The sequence below is a fragment of the Dipteris shenzhenensis genome, chromosome 30 (assembly GCF_047967505.1).
Source record: "Dipteris shenzhenensis isolate YYH24624 ecotype China chromosome 30, Dip_SZ_1.0, whole genome shotgun sequence".
Taxonomy (NCBI): Eukaryota; Viridiplantae; Streptophyta; class Polypodiopsida; order Gleicheniales; family Dipteridaceae; genus Dipteris; species Dipteris shenzhenensis.
The window spans coordinates 41,295,403-41,316,793 of NC_141625.1; the positions used below are offsets into that span (position 1 = coordinate 41,295,403).

Consider the following 21,391-nt stretch of genomic DNA (forward strand, 5'->3'; position numbering starts at 1 on the left):
AATCTCTCTCCCATTCTCACAGAAATGTGGCAAATGCAACCACACACCTAACAGTGGTCGTACGAGAAGTGGGAGCAAAGGTTTCATCATAATCTATGCCTTTCTGTTGTGCATAGCAATTTGAGCTTTGTTATTGTCAATGTACCCATCTCATTCTTTTGGATTTATACACTCACTTCGTGCCAATTGCCTTCTTTCTGGCAGGCAAGTCCACCAACTCCCAAGTGTGGTTTTTCTTATCGGAGTTAATCTCTGCTTGAATTGCTTGCATCCAATGCACATTGTCTCATGCATCATCAAAACTATCAGGCTCATCTGCCTCAAGTATGCTGCTTACCTAAGCAGACTCACTGAAATGGGCAGCCTCAAAGTCTCTAGTGCCACTCCGTGTACGGCTAGGAAATGGTGCTGAAAGTTTGCTGTCCTCAAGTGTGCGGAGCAGCCAACGAGGTACTGATCTTTCTTCCTACACTACTGTACTTTTACGTGCTACGGCATCATCCATCTCTTCTTGAGAAACAGGCTCAGCCATAGGTTGAACTGAGGCATCACTCACTAGAGTATTTGCAGCCACCCACTAGAGCATTTTGCTGCAAATTCTGATTTTCCACTGGCATATCATGTGCAACATCAAAGGAAATGGGCATCGTCCCGTTAGAGGGTTCAGAAGGACCCTGATTTCTGTCAAAACCAGCAAAGGGTAGATCGACATTTTCAGCAAAGATAACATCCCGACTAGTGATAACCTTCTTGGTCACGGGATTATAAAGTCTATACCCATTGCTTTTACTGCTGTAGCCAATAAAGAGGCACTTCTCTGCCTTGTCACCAAGTTTGCTACGCAACTCTTTAGGCACATGTGCATACGCTACACAACCAAATGTACGAAAATAGCCCACATTGGGCTTACGACCAAACCATGCTTGATAAGGTGTCATGCCCTTAAGAGCCTTCGTGGGACACCTGTTGAAAATATGATTTGGGCACATGATTACTTTCATCCAAAATTTGTGTGGCAACCCTTTTGCTTTTAGCGTGCATCTCCCCATCTCCGAAAGTGACCGATTTTTCCTGTCACCCTTTCTATTCTGTTGAGGAGTATACCTCACCGTAAACTGATGTGTAATGCCCTTCTCGGCAAAAGATTGTTGCAATGACTTGGAGATATATTCCCCCCCTTGATCTGAACGGAGGGGTGTAAATGCCATTCAGCTTGATTTTCAACCAAGGCAACAACGTGTTTGACCACATTGCAAACTTCAGACTTTTGCTTAAGATTGGAGACCCATGTAAAACATGTGAAGTCATCTATGGATGTAATATAGTAAAGATGACCTCCAAGAGACGGAGTGCGCATTGGTCCACAAACATCAGTTGAACGAGCTGTAATTTTCGTGTAGCCCGGACTGCACCATCCTTGGGGAAGGAAAACTGATGCACTGTGCCCAAAATACAGCCCCACATATTTTGTTTGGAGGAGTCTCCAAATGAGGCAAGGCATCAACCATATTACGCTTTTGCAATAACATAAGGCTGCCATAATTTACATGACCAAACCTAGCGTGCCATAACTCTGCATCTTGCATGGTAGAGGTAGAAGCTACAAAAGCTGAATATGCTCTTTTCTCATAGGCATCAGCATGTGACATAATGAACCGGTGAAAACCAAGGCATAATCTCTCTCCTTGTCATGGGCCGTACATTTGTCATCCTCAAAGATGACTTTGTATCCTCTTCGTCGAGAGAAAGAAGAGAGAAAGTAAATTCTTCTTAATCCTAGGGACATACACAACATCTTGGATGCAAAGATCCGAACCATCCACTGTTGTGAGGGAAATTTCCCCAATCTCTTTAACTCGATAAGATTCATTGGCACAAGAAACTGTTTTGCCAATCGGTGCATCGGATAACTTCAAAGAAAGATTTATGTAAGGTGATATGGCGGGAAGCATTGCTATCAAAGTACAATGTCTTAGCTGTCTCATTCATGTTGAAAATACGTGACTCCCAAGAAGCATCACAGTTGCAAGTAAAGAAGGCCCAAGCAGGCTCAACAAAATAAGCAGAAGTATTCTCAGAACTTGCATGATGAGCTGAGCTTGAAATTGCCATACCAGATTCTTTCTTCTCCTCTTTTGCAAGCCTCTTGGGGCATTCACTGATGTGATGATTGGGCCTTTTGCAATAATGGCACTTGTCTTTCTTGCAAGGCTTTGAGGCATCCTTTTTATATTTCCCACATGCATGTACATGTCTAGAACCATTGCTAACTTGGCTGAACTTTCTTTTTGCCTTTATCCTTCGTTGAAAAAGCATGCTCCCCACTACACGAGCGTAAAGCCAGATTCTTTCGCTTCTGTTCCTCCTGCAACAAGAGTGCTACTAATTCTTGAAAAGTGAGGCGATTCTGATTCGCTCGCATCGAAAGATTGAGAGACTTATGAAAATAAAGACTCCGGCAAGGAGTTCAAAGTAATGGTAACAAGCTGTGAGTCTGGAATGACCTCATCAATGTCGCAAATCTTGAATCCAGTTGACATGTTCTTGCACAGAGTCACCCTCATCCATGTGCACATTATGAAGCTCTCTACACAAATATTAGACTCCTCAGGAGTAATACCTACAGATGCTTGCCCAACCCATGCAGCTTGTTGTCCTTGTTGCCTACGACTTGCACCACCACCACGACCCCCCCTTGTTGTGGAGGAGTACCTAGTGCTATAGGACTGGGACAGGCCTTATCACCCGTAATGTAATCCCAGATGCCCTGGGCAACTAACAGATTGCTAATCAAAAAATTCCAAAGGGCAAGCAATTGAAAGGCATCATGCGGATTTTGCTATGCCATTTGAGCAAACAAAAAGAGGCAAATAATCTCAACAAAGTTCACTTGTTGTGAACACCCTGCTCAAGTAACATATATCACTGCCAAAGCCTATACTAGGCTTGAGGATGCTCCTCAAATACACCAGAAAGATCCCGTGCTGGGATATGTGCTGCAATCTCAAAGTTTCCCCTATAAAACCAGCAGCTCAACAAGGCATAAACCCAACTGAATGCTTGATTGTACTTGCAAAGGCAAACCTCAGTGGCATGAGGGCCAACAAATGCAAGCAATTGAGAGGGAAAAGTGCTCCCAATGCAAGCAGTAACAGAACTGAAACTTTACCAAACTAAAACCCAAGCAAATGGGCTGCAAAATGCCTCCATAAACAGCTCCAAGATGAACTGAAAATGATCTCCCATGAACTATATGTGCTTTCCTTCAAAATTGCTTGCCCTAGCAAGCAATAAGTGACTGATTTTTATCTCTGTTTTGGAAAAAAACAGCAAGTCCCCAACTTTATGGACTGAAAATGCACCTAGAGGTGCAAAATATGAGCTGTCCTTGCATAATACTGCTTGAGACATTCAAAACAGCAAGGAGAAGTTTTTGGAAGCTCCAAAACAGTCCCGAGAGTGGTAGAAAAGCTTCAAAACAGCAAAACAGTCTTGAAAACAACCTCGCAAAGTGTGTCCACCCCTCCAAAAATAGGTGCCCAGCCTAGGAATGATTCTTGTGTTCGAAAAACAGCAACAAATACTTGGAAATGGAAGCGAGAGAATGGAGCTGAAGCAATCTGGAATGAAATTGCAGCAGCAACAATGAACTACAAAGCTAGTGTAGTCATAGAGATGAAACCCTAGAATGAACCCTAAAAGATGTGTGGTGACTAACTCACCCATAAACTCAACCTCTAACTGATGTTAGGGGTAAAAAACCTTAAGAAAGGGAAAAAGTGCCGCCCATAGCCCCTTACTACATAACATTGGCCATTGCCTTAGTAAATATAAATTATTCTAACAATAATCTCCTTTAAAGTCTTTGGATTGAAACATTTTATTTTGCCTTGGAAAACCACTGAAGTACTTACGTGCTTACTCTTGTGGTGTCTTCTTTTCTATGGTTTGCACCTTCAAGAGTCTTGTCCAGAATCTATCTACTCTTGCACTGATTCTTCCCCTCTTGGTTTGAAGATATCCCAAACCAAGAGTATCTATGTCCTGAACTCAGGAGGCATGAAGTGTTCCTTCAACTGCTTTTTGAACTCCTCCCAAGTCTTTGGCATCATACCTTGTGATTCTGGGGCCTGGTGCCAAAGAGTAGCTGATCCACTAGGTAATAAATTAGCAAAATTCAGTTTGTCCTTCTCCGTGGTCTCCTCATGTGCAAAGTAAGTATCCAAACTCTTGATCCATCCCAATAGAAGTTTGGCCTATGATCACCATCCTACTCGGACATCTGCACATGCTTCTCTACTAACTTGATCTTCTGTTCAAGCTCAGATGAGTTTGACATTTTCTATTACTCTAATCTATAATGCCTCCTGATAGTTTTGCTTGGTGGATCATCTCTCACCTCATTCTGAAGCTCATCTTCCTCCTCCTAATCATCCTCATAATCTTGTAGCATACTTGTAAAACCAACGGGATTGGGTCTTCTTTCCTTCCGGTTGAGAGGATCTGTAAGTCCTTTTCCATCCACATTCGTGGCCATTGGCTTCTCCTTGGTTACTTGCTTTCCCCACTTCTCTCGGATTGATTTCTCCCATGAATCCTGAAGTGCATTATTCATGGCTGAAAGCTTCTTTTTCAAATCTATCTCAAAAAGCTAAAAGATATTTGGTGCCATGTCCTCTCTAATGGGCTCTCCTCCGCTCTCTAGCGTCGTGGGAGTCTCCTCCGACGAGTGGATCGGTCGCATCGAATCAACGTGCTTCTCAATCTTTCGTTGCTTGATGGGCACAATCTTCTTGGCTTCTTGGGCTACTTTCTTTGTTGATTCTCCCTTGGTTCTCTTGGTATTGTTGGGGTAAAGGCACATTGCCTACCCTTATATTAAAGAATTAAAGTTAGGACATCTATGACTGTCTTAAGACAGTCATAGGGTAAACCTAATCCTAATAAAACTTAAGTGAGTTTGTGGTGTGGCTCACTCATCACTTCACACCCGCACTATTGTGTCTCTCTCACTCTCACTCTCTTGCTCCCTTTCCACCTCACTTCCCCCTCTCAACTGGTATCAGAGCCTCCCCTCCCAAGCTTCCTCTCCCTCGCTTACTACCCTTTCCGTACGGACGTACGGACAGCGCCGTACGACCGTACGTCGTCCGTACAGTCGTACGGACGGACTGCGACAGCAGCAGGCGGGCGGCGCAGCAGTCGACGGCGCGGGAGCAGACCAGTCGACGGCGCGGGAGCAGACCAGGGCGACGGCGCGGTGCAGTTCAGGGCGCAGGCGGCGCTTTTGCGCAGGCGGCGCATTTTGCAGATAGCTGCAGCTCCCGGTATCCAGCACTGTGTGGGCTGCGTCGAGGGCAGCTCCAGGGCGGCCTGCATCAGGCAGCTGTACAGAGCGGCGCACCTACTCCAAGGACTGCCGTACAGTCGTACGGATTTCCGTACAGCTGTACGGACGACGCCGCCACAACCACAGGCAGTTACACAGTTTTTTTTTCTCGATCTGTGTGCAGCAGGGAGGTACATATCCTTGGGATCTGTGTTCAAAGATTTTTTTTTTTGGGGAAGCGTGCTGCTGTAAGGACACAAGTACAGCAGGACAGCCGGAGCTTCTATGCTTTTACTGAGTGAAATTCTCAGTTTTGGGTGAAATTATCAAAGGGCTTTTGCCTAGATGTGTTTGCAGTCTATGCCTTGAGGCAGTGTGTAGCCAGGGAGCACACATTTGCTTTATTTCCGCAGTGCATTTAGTGACATTTGTTGCAGGTCACATTCTTTGTACACACTCTGAAAATCTCAGTTGAGCCACGCTTGGTCAGGGCGCATCGAGTTTACTCGGTCCCTAACTGCCCATCGTTGACAGTGCTCAAAAGATTTTCGTCTGGGTGTTTGTACTTTGTGGTTTGTGTTGTTACTGAGTACACAGAGGCAGTCTATGCTTTGCACATTGTCAGGTACAAGAGTCAGAGAGATTTTCATATTGCATGCTACCTCATTGTTGAGGTGTTCTCCACTTGATTCAGGTGTCAGATCAAGGGGCTTTTGCCCAGACTTTGTTTGATTGCACTTGGGTTATCGACAGAGATCTTCAGATGCATTTTCTCCCCTTGGTATAAGGGTGATTGCTTGGGATTTATCCCATTTCCTGTTGCAGGTTTTGTGTGACAGGTTGAAGAGTCATTTACTGTTTTTGGGGTGTCAGTCAAGTATTTTCTGCAATTTGAGACAGTGACATACCTCATCTGAGGTGGGAGAAGTGATCAGTACAGTCAGTACAGCAGTGTTTACAGCAGTCTGAGTGGTTTTGTCAGATAATTATGCACTGTTAAGCTCTTGTTGAGCAGCAGCAGCAGTCTGAAATTACTGTTTTTATGCCTCTTTGAGCTCAGAACAGTTTGTCAGAAGGTACAGTACTTGCAGGGACATTTACTGTTTTGCTGCAGATTTTACTGACAGTAAAAACAGCACTTTTGAGAGTGCTTCTGGCTCTTGAATAGAGCAGGCTTTTTCTGAGAAATCAGAACTTTTTTTTTCAGTCTTTTTACTTCCAGGGAGTCAGGTACTTTCCTCATCTGATATGGCATCAGGAGGAGGTGATTCTTCAATTCTGAACATAAAGAAACTGGAAGGAGCACATAACTATGCATTATGGGCAGAACAGTGCTTGAATGTTCTTCTGTTAAAGAAGATTGCTAAGCCCATAAGGGTAAAGGGTGTCAAGCCATCTGACATGGCAGCTGATGATTGGGAAGAGCTTGATTTGTCTGCGAGGGCAGCTATTATGCTCACTATTTCAGACACTCTTGTGTTCAATGTACAGGCTGAAAAGACCTCTTATGGTCTATGGCAGAGACTAGAGGAATTGTATGCCCAAAAGAGCTCAGCCAGTAAGGTTTATTGGCTGAAGAAGCTGGTCGATCTTCGCATGAAGGAAGGTACAGCTATGACCTCACACTTGAGTGAGTTCAATGCTATCTTTACACAGCTGATTGCACAGGGGTTGAATCTTGATGAGGAGTTCAAGGCTACTTTCTTGTTGTGTACTCTTCCTGAGAGTTGGGACACTTTCAAGACCACCCTGTCAAACTCAAATGCCACTCTTATTTATGCTGATGTAGAGAGCTCTCTCCTTATGGAGGAGATGAGCAGGAAGAATAATGCGGGCAGCAAGTCTTCAAATGCTTTGCAGGTACAGGATAGAGGCAGGACTCAGCAGAAGGGGAGATCTGCTAGTAAGTCCAAATCCCGCAGTCAGTCCCGTGGCAAAAAGGACATTGAATGCTTTTATTGTGGCAAGAAGGGACATGTGAAGTCGAAGTGCTTCAAGTTCATACGGGATCAGAAAGCCAAGAAGGCTGAATCACAGGATGCAGGAAATGCAAGCAAAGGCAAAGGCAAGGCCACGCTAGTTGAATTGGATGCAGTGAATGTTGCAGCAGAGGACAGTGACAGTGACATACATGATGTTTTATGCTCTTCTGCTGTAATAGCACATGCTTTGGTTATTGATGGCCATGACATGCACACCTGGCTCTTGGATTCAGGTGCCTCTTTTCATGTTACACCTCGCAGGGAGTGGTTTACTTCCTACACAGGTACTCATGGAGTTGTTCATCTTGGGAACAACTATGCATGTCAGATTGCAGGGATTGGCAGTATACAGATAGTATTTCCTGATGGACAGTCATTTATGCTTGATGGTGTTCGCCATGTGCCGGAAATCAAGAAAAATCTGATTAGCACTGGCTTATTAGATGACAGTGGTTACCACACCACATTTGGGGATTCCAAATGGGTGATTACTGATGGCCAAACAGTAGTGGCTGAGGGTTTTAAGAGTGATACCTTGTACCCTCTTTATGTTTCCAGTGTGGGTAATCATGTTGTTGCCATAACCGAGCTGCCAAAGGTTTCATTGTGGCATAGCCGGTTGGGACACATGTCTGTTAAAGGAATGCAAGAACTGTCACGTTTGGGTTATCTGCCGTCTCTTTCATTTTCAGATTTGCCTACTTGTAATCATTGTATTTTTGGCAAGCATTCTGTGACTCCTCATAAGAGGAGGACTCCCCAAAATAGAGCACCACTTGATCTAGTGCACACTGATTTGTGTGAGATGCCACAGTTATCACTAGGGGGTGCCAAATATTTTATTACTTTCATTGATGATGCCACACGTAAGGTGTGGGTCTATTTCTTGAAGCATAAGGGAGATGCCCTAAATGCTTTCAAGAGATTTGTCGCTCAGGTTGAAAATCGGACAGGTCGTAGGCTGAAATGCCTAAGATCCGATAATGGGGGTGAGTATGTGTCACATGCTTTTGTGCAGTTTTGCCAAGCTAAGGGCATCAAACAGGAACTCACAGCCCCTCATAATGCATCTCAAAATGGTGCAAGTGAGCGGATGAATCGAACTATTCAGGAGAAGGTTCGATGTATGTTGTCTTATGCTGCATTACCCCATGGCTTTTGGGCAGAAGCCGTGCAAACAGCAGTTCACATTATTAACAGGTCACCAAATAAGGCTTTGGAATTGAAAGTGCCTGAGGAGGTGTGGTCTGGCAAGCCACCCTCATATAAGCACTTACGGGTATTTGGCTGCGAGTGCTTTGCTCATGTACGCAAAGATCTCCGCACCAAACTGGATCCAAAGTCTATCAGATGCATCTTTATGGGATATGGTGATGAAGGTGAAATGGGGTACAGATTATGGGATCCCGTTAAACGGAAGATTATACGCAGCAATGATGTCATCTTTAAAGAAGATAGTGTACACAAGGAACCCGTTCAACCTGTGGAATACAGGCGGGTTATTTATGATGATGTTGGACAGCAAAGAATGCCTATTTATATGCAGCAGCAGCCTGCTGCAGATCACCCTGTTCAAGAGGGTATACAGGCTGAAAATCAGCCAGAAAATTTTGCCAATAATGCACCACTGGATGTGCCAACAGATGGGGCTGTAGAACAGCCAGATACGGTGGTACAGCCACCTGTTATGCATGAAGAACAGGCTGGACAGCAGCCTAATCCGGAACAGTTTGTTAGGAGGAGCACCCGTGCACAACGGCCTCCTGTCAGGTTTGTTCCAGGAGCCAATAATGTGGCTGATTTTATCATGTTGACAGATTGTGGTGAGCCTTCCAGCTTCAAGGAAGCTATGGGAAGAGCAGAGAAAAAGAAGTGGGAGAAAGCCATGCAGTCAGAAATGGACTCCCTACTTCAGAATGATACATGGGACTTGGTGCAGTTACCTGCAGGCAGAAAGGTTTTGCCATGCAAGTGGGTTTACAAAGTCAAAGTGGATTCAAATGCTTTACCTCGGTATAAGGCCCGATTGGTTGCCAAGGGATTTAAGCAGGAGAAGGGCATTGATTTTGATGAGATTTTTTCCCCTGTAGTCAAGATGACTACTTTGAGAGCAGTGTTGGCTCTTGTTGCTCATGCTGACATGGATTTATGTCAGATGGATGTGAAGACAGCTTTTCTTCACGGAGATCTCCATGATGAGATCTATATGAGTCAGCCAGAGGGATATGCTGTTAAAGGGAAAGAGCAGCTTGTGTGTAAGCTCAAAAGGAGCTTGTATGGACTCAAGCAGGCACCAAGAGAATGGTACAAGAAGTTTGATGCATTCATGCAGTCCCAAGGGTATCATAGGTGTGAGACCGATCATTGCTTGTACACCAACGGGCAAAGGATGGCAGTTTGATGCTACTCATTCTATATGTGGATGACATGCTTATTGCCAGTAAATCTCAGCATGAGATTAGTTCTTTGAAGAAACAACTGCATAAGTCTTTTGACATGAAAGACTTGGGTGATGCAAATCATATTCTTGGCATGCGTATTACTCGTGACAGGTCCAAGAGACTTTTATTTCTGTCACAGAAAGAGTACATTGACAAAGTACTGCAGAGGTTTAAAATGGAGGGGGGGAAGTCCATTAGTACCCCGTTGCCTCCACATTTAAAACTCAGCAGTAAGGACAGCCCCAGATCAGATGATGATAAGGCTGAAATGGCCAAGGTTCCGTATGCATCTGCAGTTGGATCTTTGATGTATGCCATGGTTGCTACTCGTCCGGATATTGCTTTTGCGGTGGGAGTCATCAGCAGGTATATGGCAAATCCAGGCAAGCGGCATTGGGAAGCAGTGAAAGGTGTCTTGAGGTATCTCAAAGGTACCAAAGACTTGTGCATATGCTATGGTAGGCAGGATGCTTTGGTGCATGGTTTTACAGATTCAGACTATGCAGGGAATGCAGATAACCGGAAGTCTACTACCGGTTATATTTTTACATTTGCAGGAGGTGCTATATCATGGGTGTCTCGGTTGCAGAAATGCGTTGCACTATCAACCACAGAAGCTGAATATGTTGCAGCCACTGAGGCTTGCAAGGAAGCAATATGGCTTACTCGGCTGGTGGGAGATTTGGGCATTACAGGAGATATGCCAGTTCTGCATTGTGATAGTCAGAGTGCTATCATGTTGGCAAAGAATCCGGTCTTTCATCAGAAGACCAAGCACATAGAAGTGAAATATCATTTCATCAGGGAGGTACTGGAAGACAAGCGTCTTGAGCTTGTGAAAGTACATACTGATGATAATCCTGCAGATTTGCTCACTAAGAGCTTGCCTACAGAGCGGTTTGCACATTGCCGCCACATCATGGGATTAGGATGAGACCATTCTTACTTTATGGTCTTGTATACAGTAACTGTATATTGCTGTATTTTTATTCTTTTCTCCCCTTTAGGCACATTGGCCTTTAGGTGGGAGGTTGTTGGGGTAAAGGCACATTGCCTACCCTTATATTAAAGAATTAAAGTTAGGACATCTATGACTGTCTTAAGACAGTCATAGGGTAAACCTAATCCTAATAAAACTTAAGTGAGTTTGTGGTGTGGCTCACTCATCACTTCACACCCGCACTATTGTGTCTCTCTCACTCTCACTCTCTTGCTCCCTTTCCACCTCACTTCCCCCTCTCAGGTATTCACCATGTTGAAGCTTGGTAAACACAATCTTCTTGGCTTCCCTGGGTTACTTTCTTTGTTGATCCTCCCTTGGTTCTCTTGGTAAACACAAACTCTTACGCAATCTCACAAACATGTACATAGGAATTTCTAGGTTGAAGTAAGGCTATGTCCTAAGTATTATCAAGCTCTTTAACTAGTAAGGAAACCACGTTGTGATACCTGTCAGGGTCGTGATTATGCGAAAGTGCAATTTTCAGTTAAATTACTCAATAAACTTAGAATTTTACATAGCCATTATTTTAAGATTAATATCCACACACCTCATTCAAATTTCACGCAAAGGTTGCGAAGAGAAGGGAAAAGAGTTCGGCATCTGATGGGGTGTGAATGAGGTACACCCCTACCTAGGTTATCCCAGGTATTTCTCTTTGTTACAATGATGCTCGGCTTCAATGACAATAGTAATGCAGACCCTCGGGGTAACTAGAAATCCTAGGGCATGAATAAGTAGTCCAAATTACGGTCTCCCAACAAATGAAAAATGAAAGAACATAATACATAAAGCTGTAGGAAACTGTAGAAAAAGCAACAACTGGCAGCCCTTGGGGAAAACCAGGCAAAAAGATGCCCAATACTTGCTAGTTTTTGCTAAAGCTCTCCGAAATTGTTATTTTAGCACCAACCTATCTCTTTGATTCTGAAACACATAGCTTGGCATTTTCTATATATACGAGGTTATAACTTCAGAAATTGAAGGGAACATGTTCAATATAAATGAAATCAGTTTTAGAAAGCCCTATGAGTGAAAAACGAAATCTGAAAATTACTTTTTGGTAGCTTGGAAGACAAAAACGCATGTAAAAGAAAGCGTAATGATTGATACAAGTTAACTACGCGAAGAATACTTGCCGGCGTGACTTGTCTTGGGTGTTGGAAAGGAAGAAACGTAGGCTGAAGCAGAACTCCAGCAATCTATCAAGGTGGACAGCAGGAGAAGTTCCTGGAGCAGTAGAAGAATGAAACAAAGTTGCCAGAGGTCAAGCGAACAACAAGGAAGATGGCTAGGAAGAAGACGAATTTGCAAGGAGAGCAGTAGGGAGAGGATGCAAATTTGCAAGAGAGAGCAATTTGAGTGCTTGGAGCTGATCCCAAATTTCTTATAGACCTTGGGTGAAAGCAAAAAGCTGAGAAGGCACAAAAAGCAAGATGGCAGTAATTTACGCTCTTACTATTTAAAAACACTATCTTTTGGGGTCTGATTTCACCGGTTAAGATGGATCACCAAAGCCTTGGTACTTCTTGACACAAAACCAAGCTGCATTTGAGATGGGCAAGGTGTGGACAAGGTGAGCAATGTAACCAAAAAGCAGTTTGATTGCTAGCCATGCAGTCGGGCTCGACATCATATGGATGTTGGGAAGTCTGCAGCAGAGAAATGGAGGACCTTGGAGACACTCTTTGGTGTAAGGATGAAGCACTTGAAGGCAACTGAAGAAAAACTTGTCCAGCTTATAGATAGGAGAGACTAAACCCATGGGGACTTTCTCAATTGTATGCAGGCCTTGTTCAAACAACTCCATGTGCTCATATCCCCAAATTGAGGAAGAAGTTAAAAATACTATCTTGTTGAAGAGTCTACCTCCCAGGTACATTGAGATGGTAAGAATTTTACACTTAGATGATGATATGGACTTCCTAGATTGTGTAGCTTTGTTACTTAATGAAGAAGAGAGAGAGGAATCTCTCCAACTCGGAGGTGAATCTACCTATGTTGCTAAGGAAAAGAAGAGTAAGGGTAGGAGAAAGTGTGGCTGTGGATATTGTGGCAAACTTGGACATGTGCAAGAACATTGCTGGAAACGGCAGAGAGCTGAGCAAGGAGAAAGTTCAAAAGCTAAAGCTCTTGACCGTGCTGATTTCATTGCTGTTGTAGAAGATGACTAGGCCTTCTAAGGTTCTTATAGTGCTTATTGCAGCACCTGTCTTGAATTACAGGTTTCACTCATATGGTGTAGTTGTTTGGCACTTTGTCTTGAATTGCAGGTTCAATTTCTATGGTGCTAGCTGTAGTTGCACCTGTCTTGAGTTATTATTCCAGTCATTTCTTTTGTAGTGATGGTTATAGTGGTCTTTTGTCTTGCATTTCTCCCCCATTTCGGTTTCTTGGGGAATGTTGGCATAAACACTCATAGGGGAGTCTTTGTTCTAAGGTAAATGATTGGGCTTAGGCCTTGAGTTTTGATTGGCACGGAAATTGATGTATGTAGTGGTCGCATGAGAGTCATCGGTCATTGTATCGCCTGTGTAGTTGCCAAGCCTTCACAGCCAGCCAACGTCTTGCTCTAGTCTATAGTGTCGTCTCAGCTAGGTCAGCAGGTCATTTATTGAAGTCGTATGTCTATGTAACATAAACATGGCAAAAATCTATAGTAGTAGTGAGCTGTCTATCCCGAGTCTGTTAGTTGGAGTTTGTTCCTCTCAATCTATTTTCTAAGCAATTTAGTGTGTTGGATGAGCCGTGAGTTACTTGATTGCTGCAATTTATATCCTGTGTGTGATTTAAGCTTCGCTTTGAGAGAATTTTGTTATTTCCTGTAGTCTCTATTGTTGGATTGGTTGTGCATATGAATCATGATAAAGCTCAAAGTCTGACATAGAGCAAGGTAATCCGGGTCTAGGAAACAATAAAAAAAGTTAGATATGAATTTTTGGTGAGTAGGTTTGGTAATGGTATCAATAACGTATTCACCAAAACCAATCTCTCATTTTCTAATTCCCCTCTTAGCCTGCGTGTAATTGAGTAGGGGATTAATCTTTGTCTTCATAGAACTTTCTAAGCATATTTCTTTGTCATCATTCTCAATCCACATTTGATGTGAATCATAATCTATCTCAAGGTTGTATTGATGCCGCCAAGGCATATCCAAGATAATATGAACTCTTTGAAGGGCTGCTACCAGGAAGTGTCATCTATCTTTGTAAGGCTCAATTGAGATTTCTAAGTTCTGGACCACTCTTGTACAATTGTACTTTATTGTTGTGAATGCATCCTTAATTTTATATGGAAGCACTCTTCTTGTCCTCTAATAGACATCACATTCGATACACCAAGCATGAGCATCTCAGAGGAGAGTACTCCACCATAAGCTTGCTTGTAGAACTTTTAGAGCTGTTAACTCGCCGCTGAAGTAACCTCTTGCAGGCTCAGTATATGCCTCGGTGAGTACCATTGCTCGCTCAGGTGACAGGACCCAATGGTGCAACACTTCATCTTCACCTTGGCCACCAATTGAACTATATTTCCCGATGAATAGCAGGCCACCAATCAAAACTATATTTCCAGCCATCCATGAATGAGTACATCTTGTGGCCTACAAGCTGGTTGTAAATTCCATTTGTGAAAGGAATCATAAACGGATTTGGCATTGTCTGAGCATTAAGTTTTTGGTAATCCACACAAACTCGGAGTTTGCTATTTTTCTTGGGCACCACCACAATTGGTTATGGCTAATTGCTCCGATCAATTGCATAAATGAATCCTATTCGGATAAGTTGATCAAGCTCAGCCTTTACTTGCTTAGCATGGGGGGATGACAAGCAAGACGGTCCACCCCTACCACTGGTCGGGTCTATTGCCCTGGACACATGACCAATAAGTCTGGTATCTAGCCTAGGGGGTGGCGTGGATGGCCTCCCATGCTTGCCCACTCTAGGTGCAGCCTAGGGGCAGCAATCATGGCAGCAAGCAGGCCCCCTAGGGCCCCGAGTCATGTCCTGATCTGTGCTGTACTGATCTGCGCATATCTGCTTCTCTCTTGGCCCATGCACCTTGCCGCAGTGTCTAGAAAGCTAGATCGGTCTCAAAGGTGGCTGAATCCTCCACAAGACCTTGGCAGAGACACTTGCCCAAGTACACATCCAGCCCCATCCTCACAAGGGGCACCCACAAGAAAGTCCCTCATCCCTACTCTACACACGATACATTAGTGATAGTGATGATGTGGCAATGATATCATGGTCACTCATGATGTAGTAAGTGACATGGCGTGTGTGCCACATGGCAGGTTGACTGACCCTACAAAACTGACCTAACTTCACCTGTCCCTAGGCTTAACTTGACCAACGCTAGCTATTCCACTTGGCACAATTGTGACCAAGGGTGACTAATCTAGCTATGGTAGATTCTTTGCCATGTGTCACTCCTTATCCTCCACATGGACTTCCAGATAGTAGTCTTTGCTCTGTGTGGAGCAGGAAGCTCTACATGTGGATGATGGATTTCGACTGGAGATTTCTGTCGATTTGAAAAAAATTGGTGTGCCGAACTAATATGTTTTTTGTCTCTTTTTTGTTTTTTGTCATCATTTTTCGTCCGTTGTTGGTTGGGCTGCCTTGTTGCTTTTGCATAGCTCTATGTCGTGTCTGTTGTTGCTTGTGCATACGTGCTTCGAAGCTATTGCATGGTGGGCTGCATCTGCTGTGTTGTGTCTAACTATTGTATATTTGTTGCTTGGTCGGTCGTCTTGCATTGTGGTCGGGTCGTATCCATTGTGTGGTGGCCGTACTGTGTTGTAGCTTGGAGGTACTGCGTCAGTCCATTCACTACGGCTGCTACTTTGCTTCTTGGTTGTGCTAGTTTGAGCTTGTCTGTTCTGCTATGTGGGTGCTTGTTTGCTTCCTTTGTTCGTCGTCATTGGTATGGCTGAGTTGGTCTGCTCCGCCATAAAATTGTCGTGTAGTCGGTCCCGTAGTATGTGCTAAGTCGTTTGCTCTTTGCTGCATCTGTTTGTTGTCGTAGTCATGTCTTTGATAGCTTTGTTTGGGCTTTGTTGTTTGACTGCAGGGTCTAGGTCGACGATTGTAGGGTCCTTTGCGTTGTTGTAGATAGAAATTAGTAGTAGCTTGTTGCGACCTTCGCTATTATAAATCTCGGAGACTAGAATAGAGTGGAATTGTTAGAGTGAAGTAGAATAGAGTCTCTCAAGGAAGATAGAGACTTCTCTCTCTCTCTCTCTCTCTCTCTCTCTCTCTCTCTCTCTCTCTCATTGATGAGCTTGAGTCTTCCATTAGGACTCTGGGGTGTGTAGGTTCCCCTTTAGCTGGTTCCTTGATCTCAATTCTACGGTACACACGTGACATGGTCCTACTCTTGTTGGCTTAAGGGTCGCTAGCGACATTCGGACACACTTGAGTCTTTTTGCGATACACATTATTGAAAGGTCAACTTGGGTAAAACAAACGTTGTGATCTTCAACTCATCCCGAGGGTTGCGCTCGAATAGTAGTTTGCTTTTGATGGGGCTTCGGTGGAGATTGTTGCATCCTATACAGAGCTAGGAGTTCTCTTTTCAGGCCTGATCTTCACGATTCAACCAGTTATGCAGTCCTGTTTGAGCAAGGGATATGCCGCACTGGCCAGACTTGGCGTGTCAGTGCTTCCACTCACCATTTCAGGATTCTAGAACCAAGTCTCTTCTCTTTGACTCCTTGGTCTGCCAGGCTGGCAGGTTTAATACGTGGTTCTCTACATCAATACATATTCCTTTGGTTGTACATCTGAATATTCTCTCTCTAGATCTGAAGTGCATTGTCATACCGGTGTGCACATGGAGTAAGTTGATGCTTGGAGTGACGTCACTCCCTTCTCTGACAATGGGACCATCTAGAAATACATCATGAGATCAACCTTCCTGAAGGGGACCTCGAGGCCCAGCACATCCCTAACGATCAAAGACAAAAGGCACACTGGAAGTGTGTTTGGCCCTGAAGGAGTCCTTTCAGATACAGGCATAATGGAATTGAGCTTTGTGTGCGCCCCATTGGGGTCCCAAACAGGTATCATTTGAAACATGTTGGAAATTGGTGTTATTCTCTGATGGACCTGTGGGCATTGTGAAATGGTTTGGTGCCGTGAAGCTGCAATGAAGAATGGGAAGAGAGCTCGTGGATTGTGCAAGTTTGTGTCTCTAGGGAGTGGGCTCCACCTTGCATGCCTTGCCTTCTACATCCCTGTTACCTTAACACCAATTGGACGTCCCACCCCGAACCCTTTCCATACCCTTTTCCCCCCTCTCATCAACTAACAATTCCATACCCCCCTCTCATCGTGCAGGTTTTAATCTGCCAACTGCTCTTTGAGCATGATATTTTCAACTTGTAATCTTTTATTGGCCGTGTGCAAGCTGATCCATCTCTTCCCCCACATGCTGGTTTATGTCTTGAGACCAGATCTGTAACCTTTGCTCCGTGGCATCCTTCTCTGCCAATTGTTCTTTATACTGCCTTACAGACTGTTCCATAGCTATCTTTTGCTCATTATACTGTTCTGACATGATTTTCATCTCCTGAACTTTAAACTGTAAATCTTTCACAGGTTCTTTTTTGCAAAAAAAAAGATTGCACAATATTTTCAATCTCACAGATACATGAAAGTCGAGTGAATATTTTGCTAATTTTGTTTGTCAATTCAACATATTTTAATTAGTGTTTTTGTTTTTGTTGGCTCATGGATATTCTTTTAGATGCTGTTCGTAATCTTGTGGTGTGTGAGTGCATTGCAGGTGGAGGAGGAGGTAGGAATTCATATAAAAACATCTGATCTGATAGATCTAACAAGTTTCCTGGACAAATCAACCGGCTGCAGGATGTTCCCTTCCCCAGTAAGTGCACGTATAAGTCTCTTGGTCTACAATTTGCAACCTTTTTTCTGTTTCAATAAATTTATTCCTAATGGCAGGCTCTGCCTTGTACTTGGGTTCAGCAGATAGGCGTTTTATTTATTGAGCTGGTGTAGGCTCACCATTGTAGATGGGCCTTATGAGAGTAAAGAGTGTTCTAGTTTCATTGAATAAGCAAAACAATGCGTCAGTTTTCTTAGAGAAGTTCCAAAATGGAGGGCCGTATCCAAGTGACTCTTTTTGCCATTGATGCCTTTTCCTGCCCTGTTTGGTCCCCGATTTTCCAACTCTAAGAGGGACTGTGCTGAGAATGATTTGTGCAGAATTTAGAAAGTGACTGACTGATGATTGTTATGCGTCTATTTTATTTCAAAGCAAAGTGCTCAGCTACACATATTGTGATCATGCATGAATGGTTTGAACTCTGCTGTGTTTTGTCTAATTGAATCTTGGAACAGGGTGGCTGTGATGAGGAGATTATCTTAATGCTCTACAGGAGCCATGTGAAAAGAGAGGTAATCACCTGAACAAATCTTACTTTGCTGGCATTGTGCGATCTTAGTCTGCACTGTTTATCCTCATTAAATGCATGGTATGCAGGTGATTGATTCTTTGCAGGGACAAAAGACTGGCCTTCAAGAGCATGGCGAGTTTATAAAAGTACGGATAGTTCCTTACAGCACCTTATGGCGGTCAACTGCTGACTCAAAAGTCCTTGCTGCAATTACCCTGTATGAGATGGCAAAAAAGGAGGGTGTTTTGCCAGCTCCACCGAATGCATCTCAATGAGGTTTCCAATGAAGCATAGATTACTTTATGATTCTTCCAATGAGGTTTCCAATGAAGCATAGATTACTTTATGTTTTCCATTTCCAACTATTGATTGACCATACTTATCAAACCGAAGTCGATGGGAACAATTCCTTTTGTTGCTGGAAGTAACAAAATATACTTCAGCATGAAGGTTATCTAGGTAAAGCCCAAAATATTTGGCATCTTTGTTCCATTGTACTATTGAGATTGCACGGAGTAAATGAGAGATTTCAAAGAGGCCAAATGCATTTAAGCTTTTAGACAACAGTCCTTCAGCGTTCTTGTCCTTGCCAGATTTTTAGAGACTTTAATGCAGCACGGCTCTTCCATTGGATAGAGGAACTTGAATTTTCATAGTAGCATCATGAAATATGATATCGGATTTTATAAAAAATATTGCAATATAGATATAGCAATGAAGGACTAATGCACAACTATTTGTTCTTGGTGTTGTTTCTCTTGTAGGAGTCGAACATGACTTCTTAGTATCGGGAGAATGGCCTTGTCCTTGTTGGCCATCATGGCAACGTTAGAGACCAAGGCACATTGTTCAATGTTGCCAATCCTAATGTGCATGGTGGAGTTTCCACCCAGCAGAGGAGAAGCTATCAAAAAGTTTGAGAGGTGGAAGCAAATCTAGAGGTGGAAGATGCGGTTGTTCATAAGGTTATACGAGGGAAAAGGGTCCAACAACATGAAGAGAGGTGGGTGGCAAGAATGTTGAGGTTGGGAAGACAATGCTAGTGGTACCACAGGAGAGAGGAGGCAAAAAGACAAGGAGATCACTAAGAATAAGTGGCTGAGTAATACAAACAGAGGTTGGAGACTTTAGGAAAAGCGATGGCCAATTTGCCAAGAAGGTCAAGGAAAAGTAACTTTGAGAAAGTAATGCATGATATGACTCGACTCAAATGGGTTTCGCTCTGGACTAAGGGTCTAGTGTTGCCCTTATTGTAGTCTTAGGAGCAATTTTTCTTGATGATAGTATGATGTGACATGATGAGTTTGTGTTAACCTTGTGCATGTGTGTGTGTGTGTGAGAGAGAGAGAGAGAGAGAGAGAGAGAGAGAGAGACATTAACGTCTAGAGAGAGATGCATTAACGTTTGTAGAAGGCCTCGCGCGGGCCTATGAGACAAAGTACAAAACCAAAAGTAACGCATGCAAGCCGCTATGGGCTGAAGCAAAGGGCTCACTACGGCCCTTGGTGAAAGCTAAAGTGCTAAACTAGTGAGCAAGATAGCAGAGTAGCAAAATAGGAAAAAGTATCTGGTGCTTAGAGCTAACGCTTCTAGTACACGCCCATGCTCCATATATCCAAGTACCCTGGTAGCTCTGAGATGGGATGTGAGGTCTCGTATCTTTGTCTGACGAGCTGTCTCTCAAGGTGGGGGAGGGCATGGTCTCCTCAATCTCTGTATCCAATGGGCTACGTCAAGGGTGACGTCTCGTCTTGTCGATCTCCTCTGAGGAAGGGTGAAATAGACCGGACCTCAACCGTGGGTGCTCTGGTCACTCTCCGTGCCACACGTTGAGTGTGCGTCTCTCGGCTAGCAACATCGTGGCGTTGACTCTCATTGCTAATCCATGATGCTCTCATCTCATCAAGCTCCTCTCCCTTAGCCTCTCTGGTAGTTGACTCAGATGCATAGAAGTTTGTAACACGTGTGTGCTCAGTCGATCTCGGTGACCTGTGGCATCGCCTCTTGCTGCTTTCTCGTCTGTCGCATTAGTATATCTTTGTGTCGTCGCATCTCAATCAGATAGAGCTCAACACAAACTTGGTCGGGAAAATTGACCAGTCGTGTAATCGGACCAAAGCCATGTCTCTCTTGAAAGAGGTAGTGATATCACCCTCAGATCTCATAGTACCCCTGTAGCTCTGCTTCCCTCAATCCCAACTGATGTGACGAGACTCGCACCTGTTGGATGGGGATCCTCAGTGCATGGGAGACTCTCCTATGCTCGAGATACTGAGATATGATAACGAGACCATACTCTGAGACCCTCAGGAAGTGGTCATGGTAGAACTGGATCTTGGTGGGGAACAAAGCCCTAGACTTATGAAGCTGGAGGAGGTCCAACCGTATGATACAGTTGATCTCATCTCGTGGTAGAGTGTTGCATATGGTGAAGTCTCGGCCTCCTCATGCAAGTCTCGTGCAAACTGTGAGGTCCTAGGAGGAAAATAACAAATTGCGATGAAGGTGCCCTCTTGGGGAAGTTGTTGGATCTAAATCCGTAGAAAGTTGGCATGTGCATCTTGCTTCTCTACGGAGGCCACTCTAATAAGGGATGATCTATGTAGTAATTCACTCCTCTCGATCCTTGAACAAGGCCAGATATTCAAGATTCTTAGCGTGAAAGTACTTCATGGGAGGAATTGGAGGTGTTTCATTAATCTAGGAATGATAGGAATACTCCATGTATCGAGAGTAGTTCTTGTCATGTCCTAACATGTATCATGCATCCAATGTCGATCTTGAGTAGTATGGACTCTGTGTGGGCTCGACTAGAGTCCCATTGAGAGCCTTGGTGTCTTTGGAGCACATCTGAGATTAGTTGTTGCCATTCTTGAGCTTAGTTGTCTTGGTGTCTTTGGAGCACATCTGAGATTTGCTATTGCCATTCTTGATTCCTCTTTGTAGGGCACGCTGAAGAATGGCGTGAGGCGGCTTGTCGTTCGCTTGGATGTTGCAATAGCAATGCTTTGATGGGATTGGTGCTCGTGGGGCGTGTGTACAATCCTATTGACCTAGCCGGCTTGAAAATTGGGGTCTCAATCTCGGTGCCTCTCGATCGTCTCCTAGCCTATGAAGAAGTTTGTGATATCTTGCTAGCTATGGCCATGTCCCACGTTGAATCTCATGATTATAGACTTGATCCCTTGTGTGTCAGAGATTTTTGGGGCATTACATTTG

General features: G+C 43.9%; 1 protein-coding gene across 7 annotated transcripts in view; it reads left to right on the forward strand.

Moving 5' to 3' along the window:
- NUDX14 (nudix hydrolase homolog 14) overlaps positions 1-19,237 on the forward strand; it is a 90,991-nt gene extending 71,754 nt beyond the window's left edge. For 3 of the 7 annotated variants that reach the window (XM_087401552.1, XM_087401556.1, XM_087401550.1), the window contains 3 exons: positions 17,542-17,640; positions 18,117-18,173; positions 18,259-18,899. In XM_087401552.1, the coding sequence (XP_087257678.1) occupies positions 17,542-17,640; positions 18,117-18,173; positions 18,259-18,447 (345 nt within the window). In that variant the 3' untranslated portion in view covers positions 18,448-18,899. Of the gene's footprint in view, positions 1-17,541; positions 17,641-18,116; positions 18,174-18,258; positions 18,900-18,936 lie in introns of those variants that run through there. The other 4 variants (XM_087401554.1, XM_087401555.1, XR_015543940.1 and 1 more) reach the window with 3 other exon arrangements.
- The last annotated feature ends 2,154 nt before the right edge of the window (positions 19,238-21,391 follow it).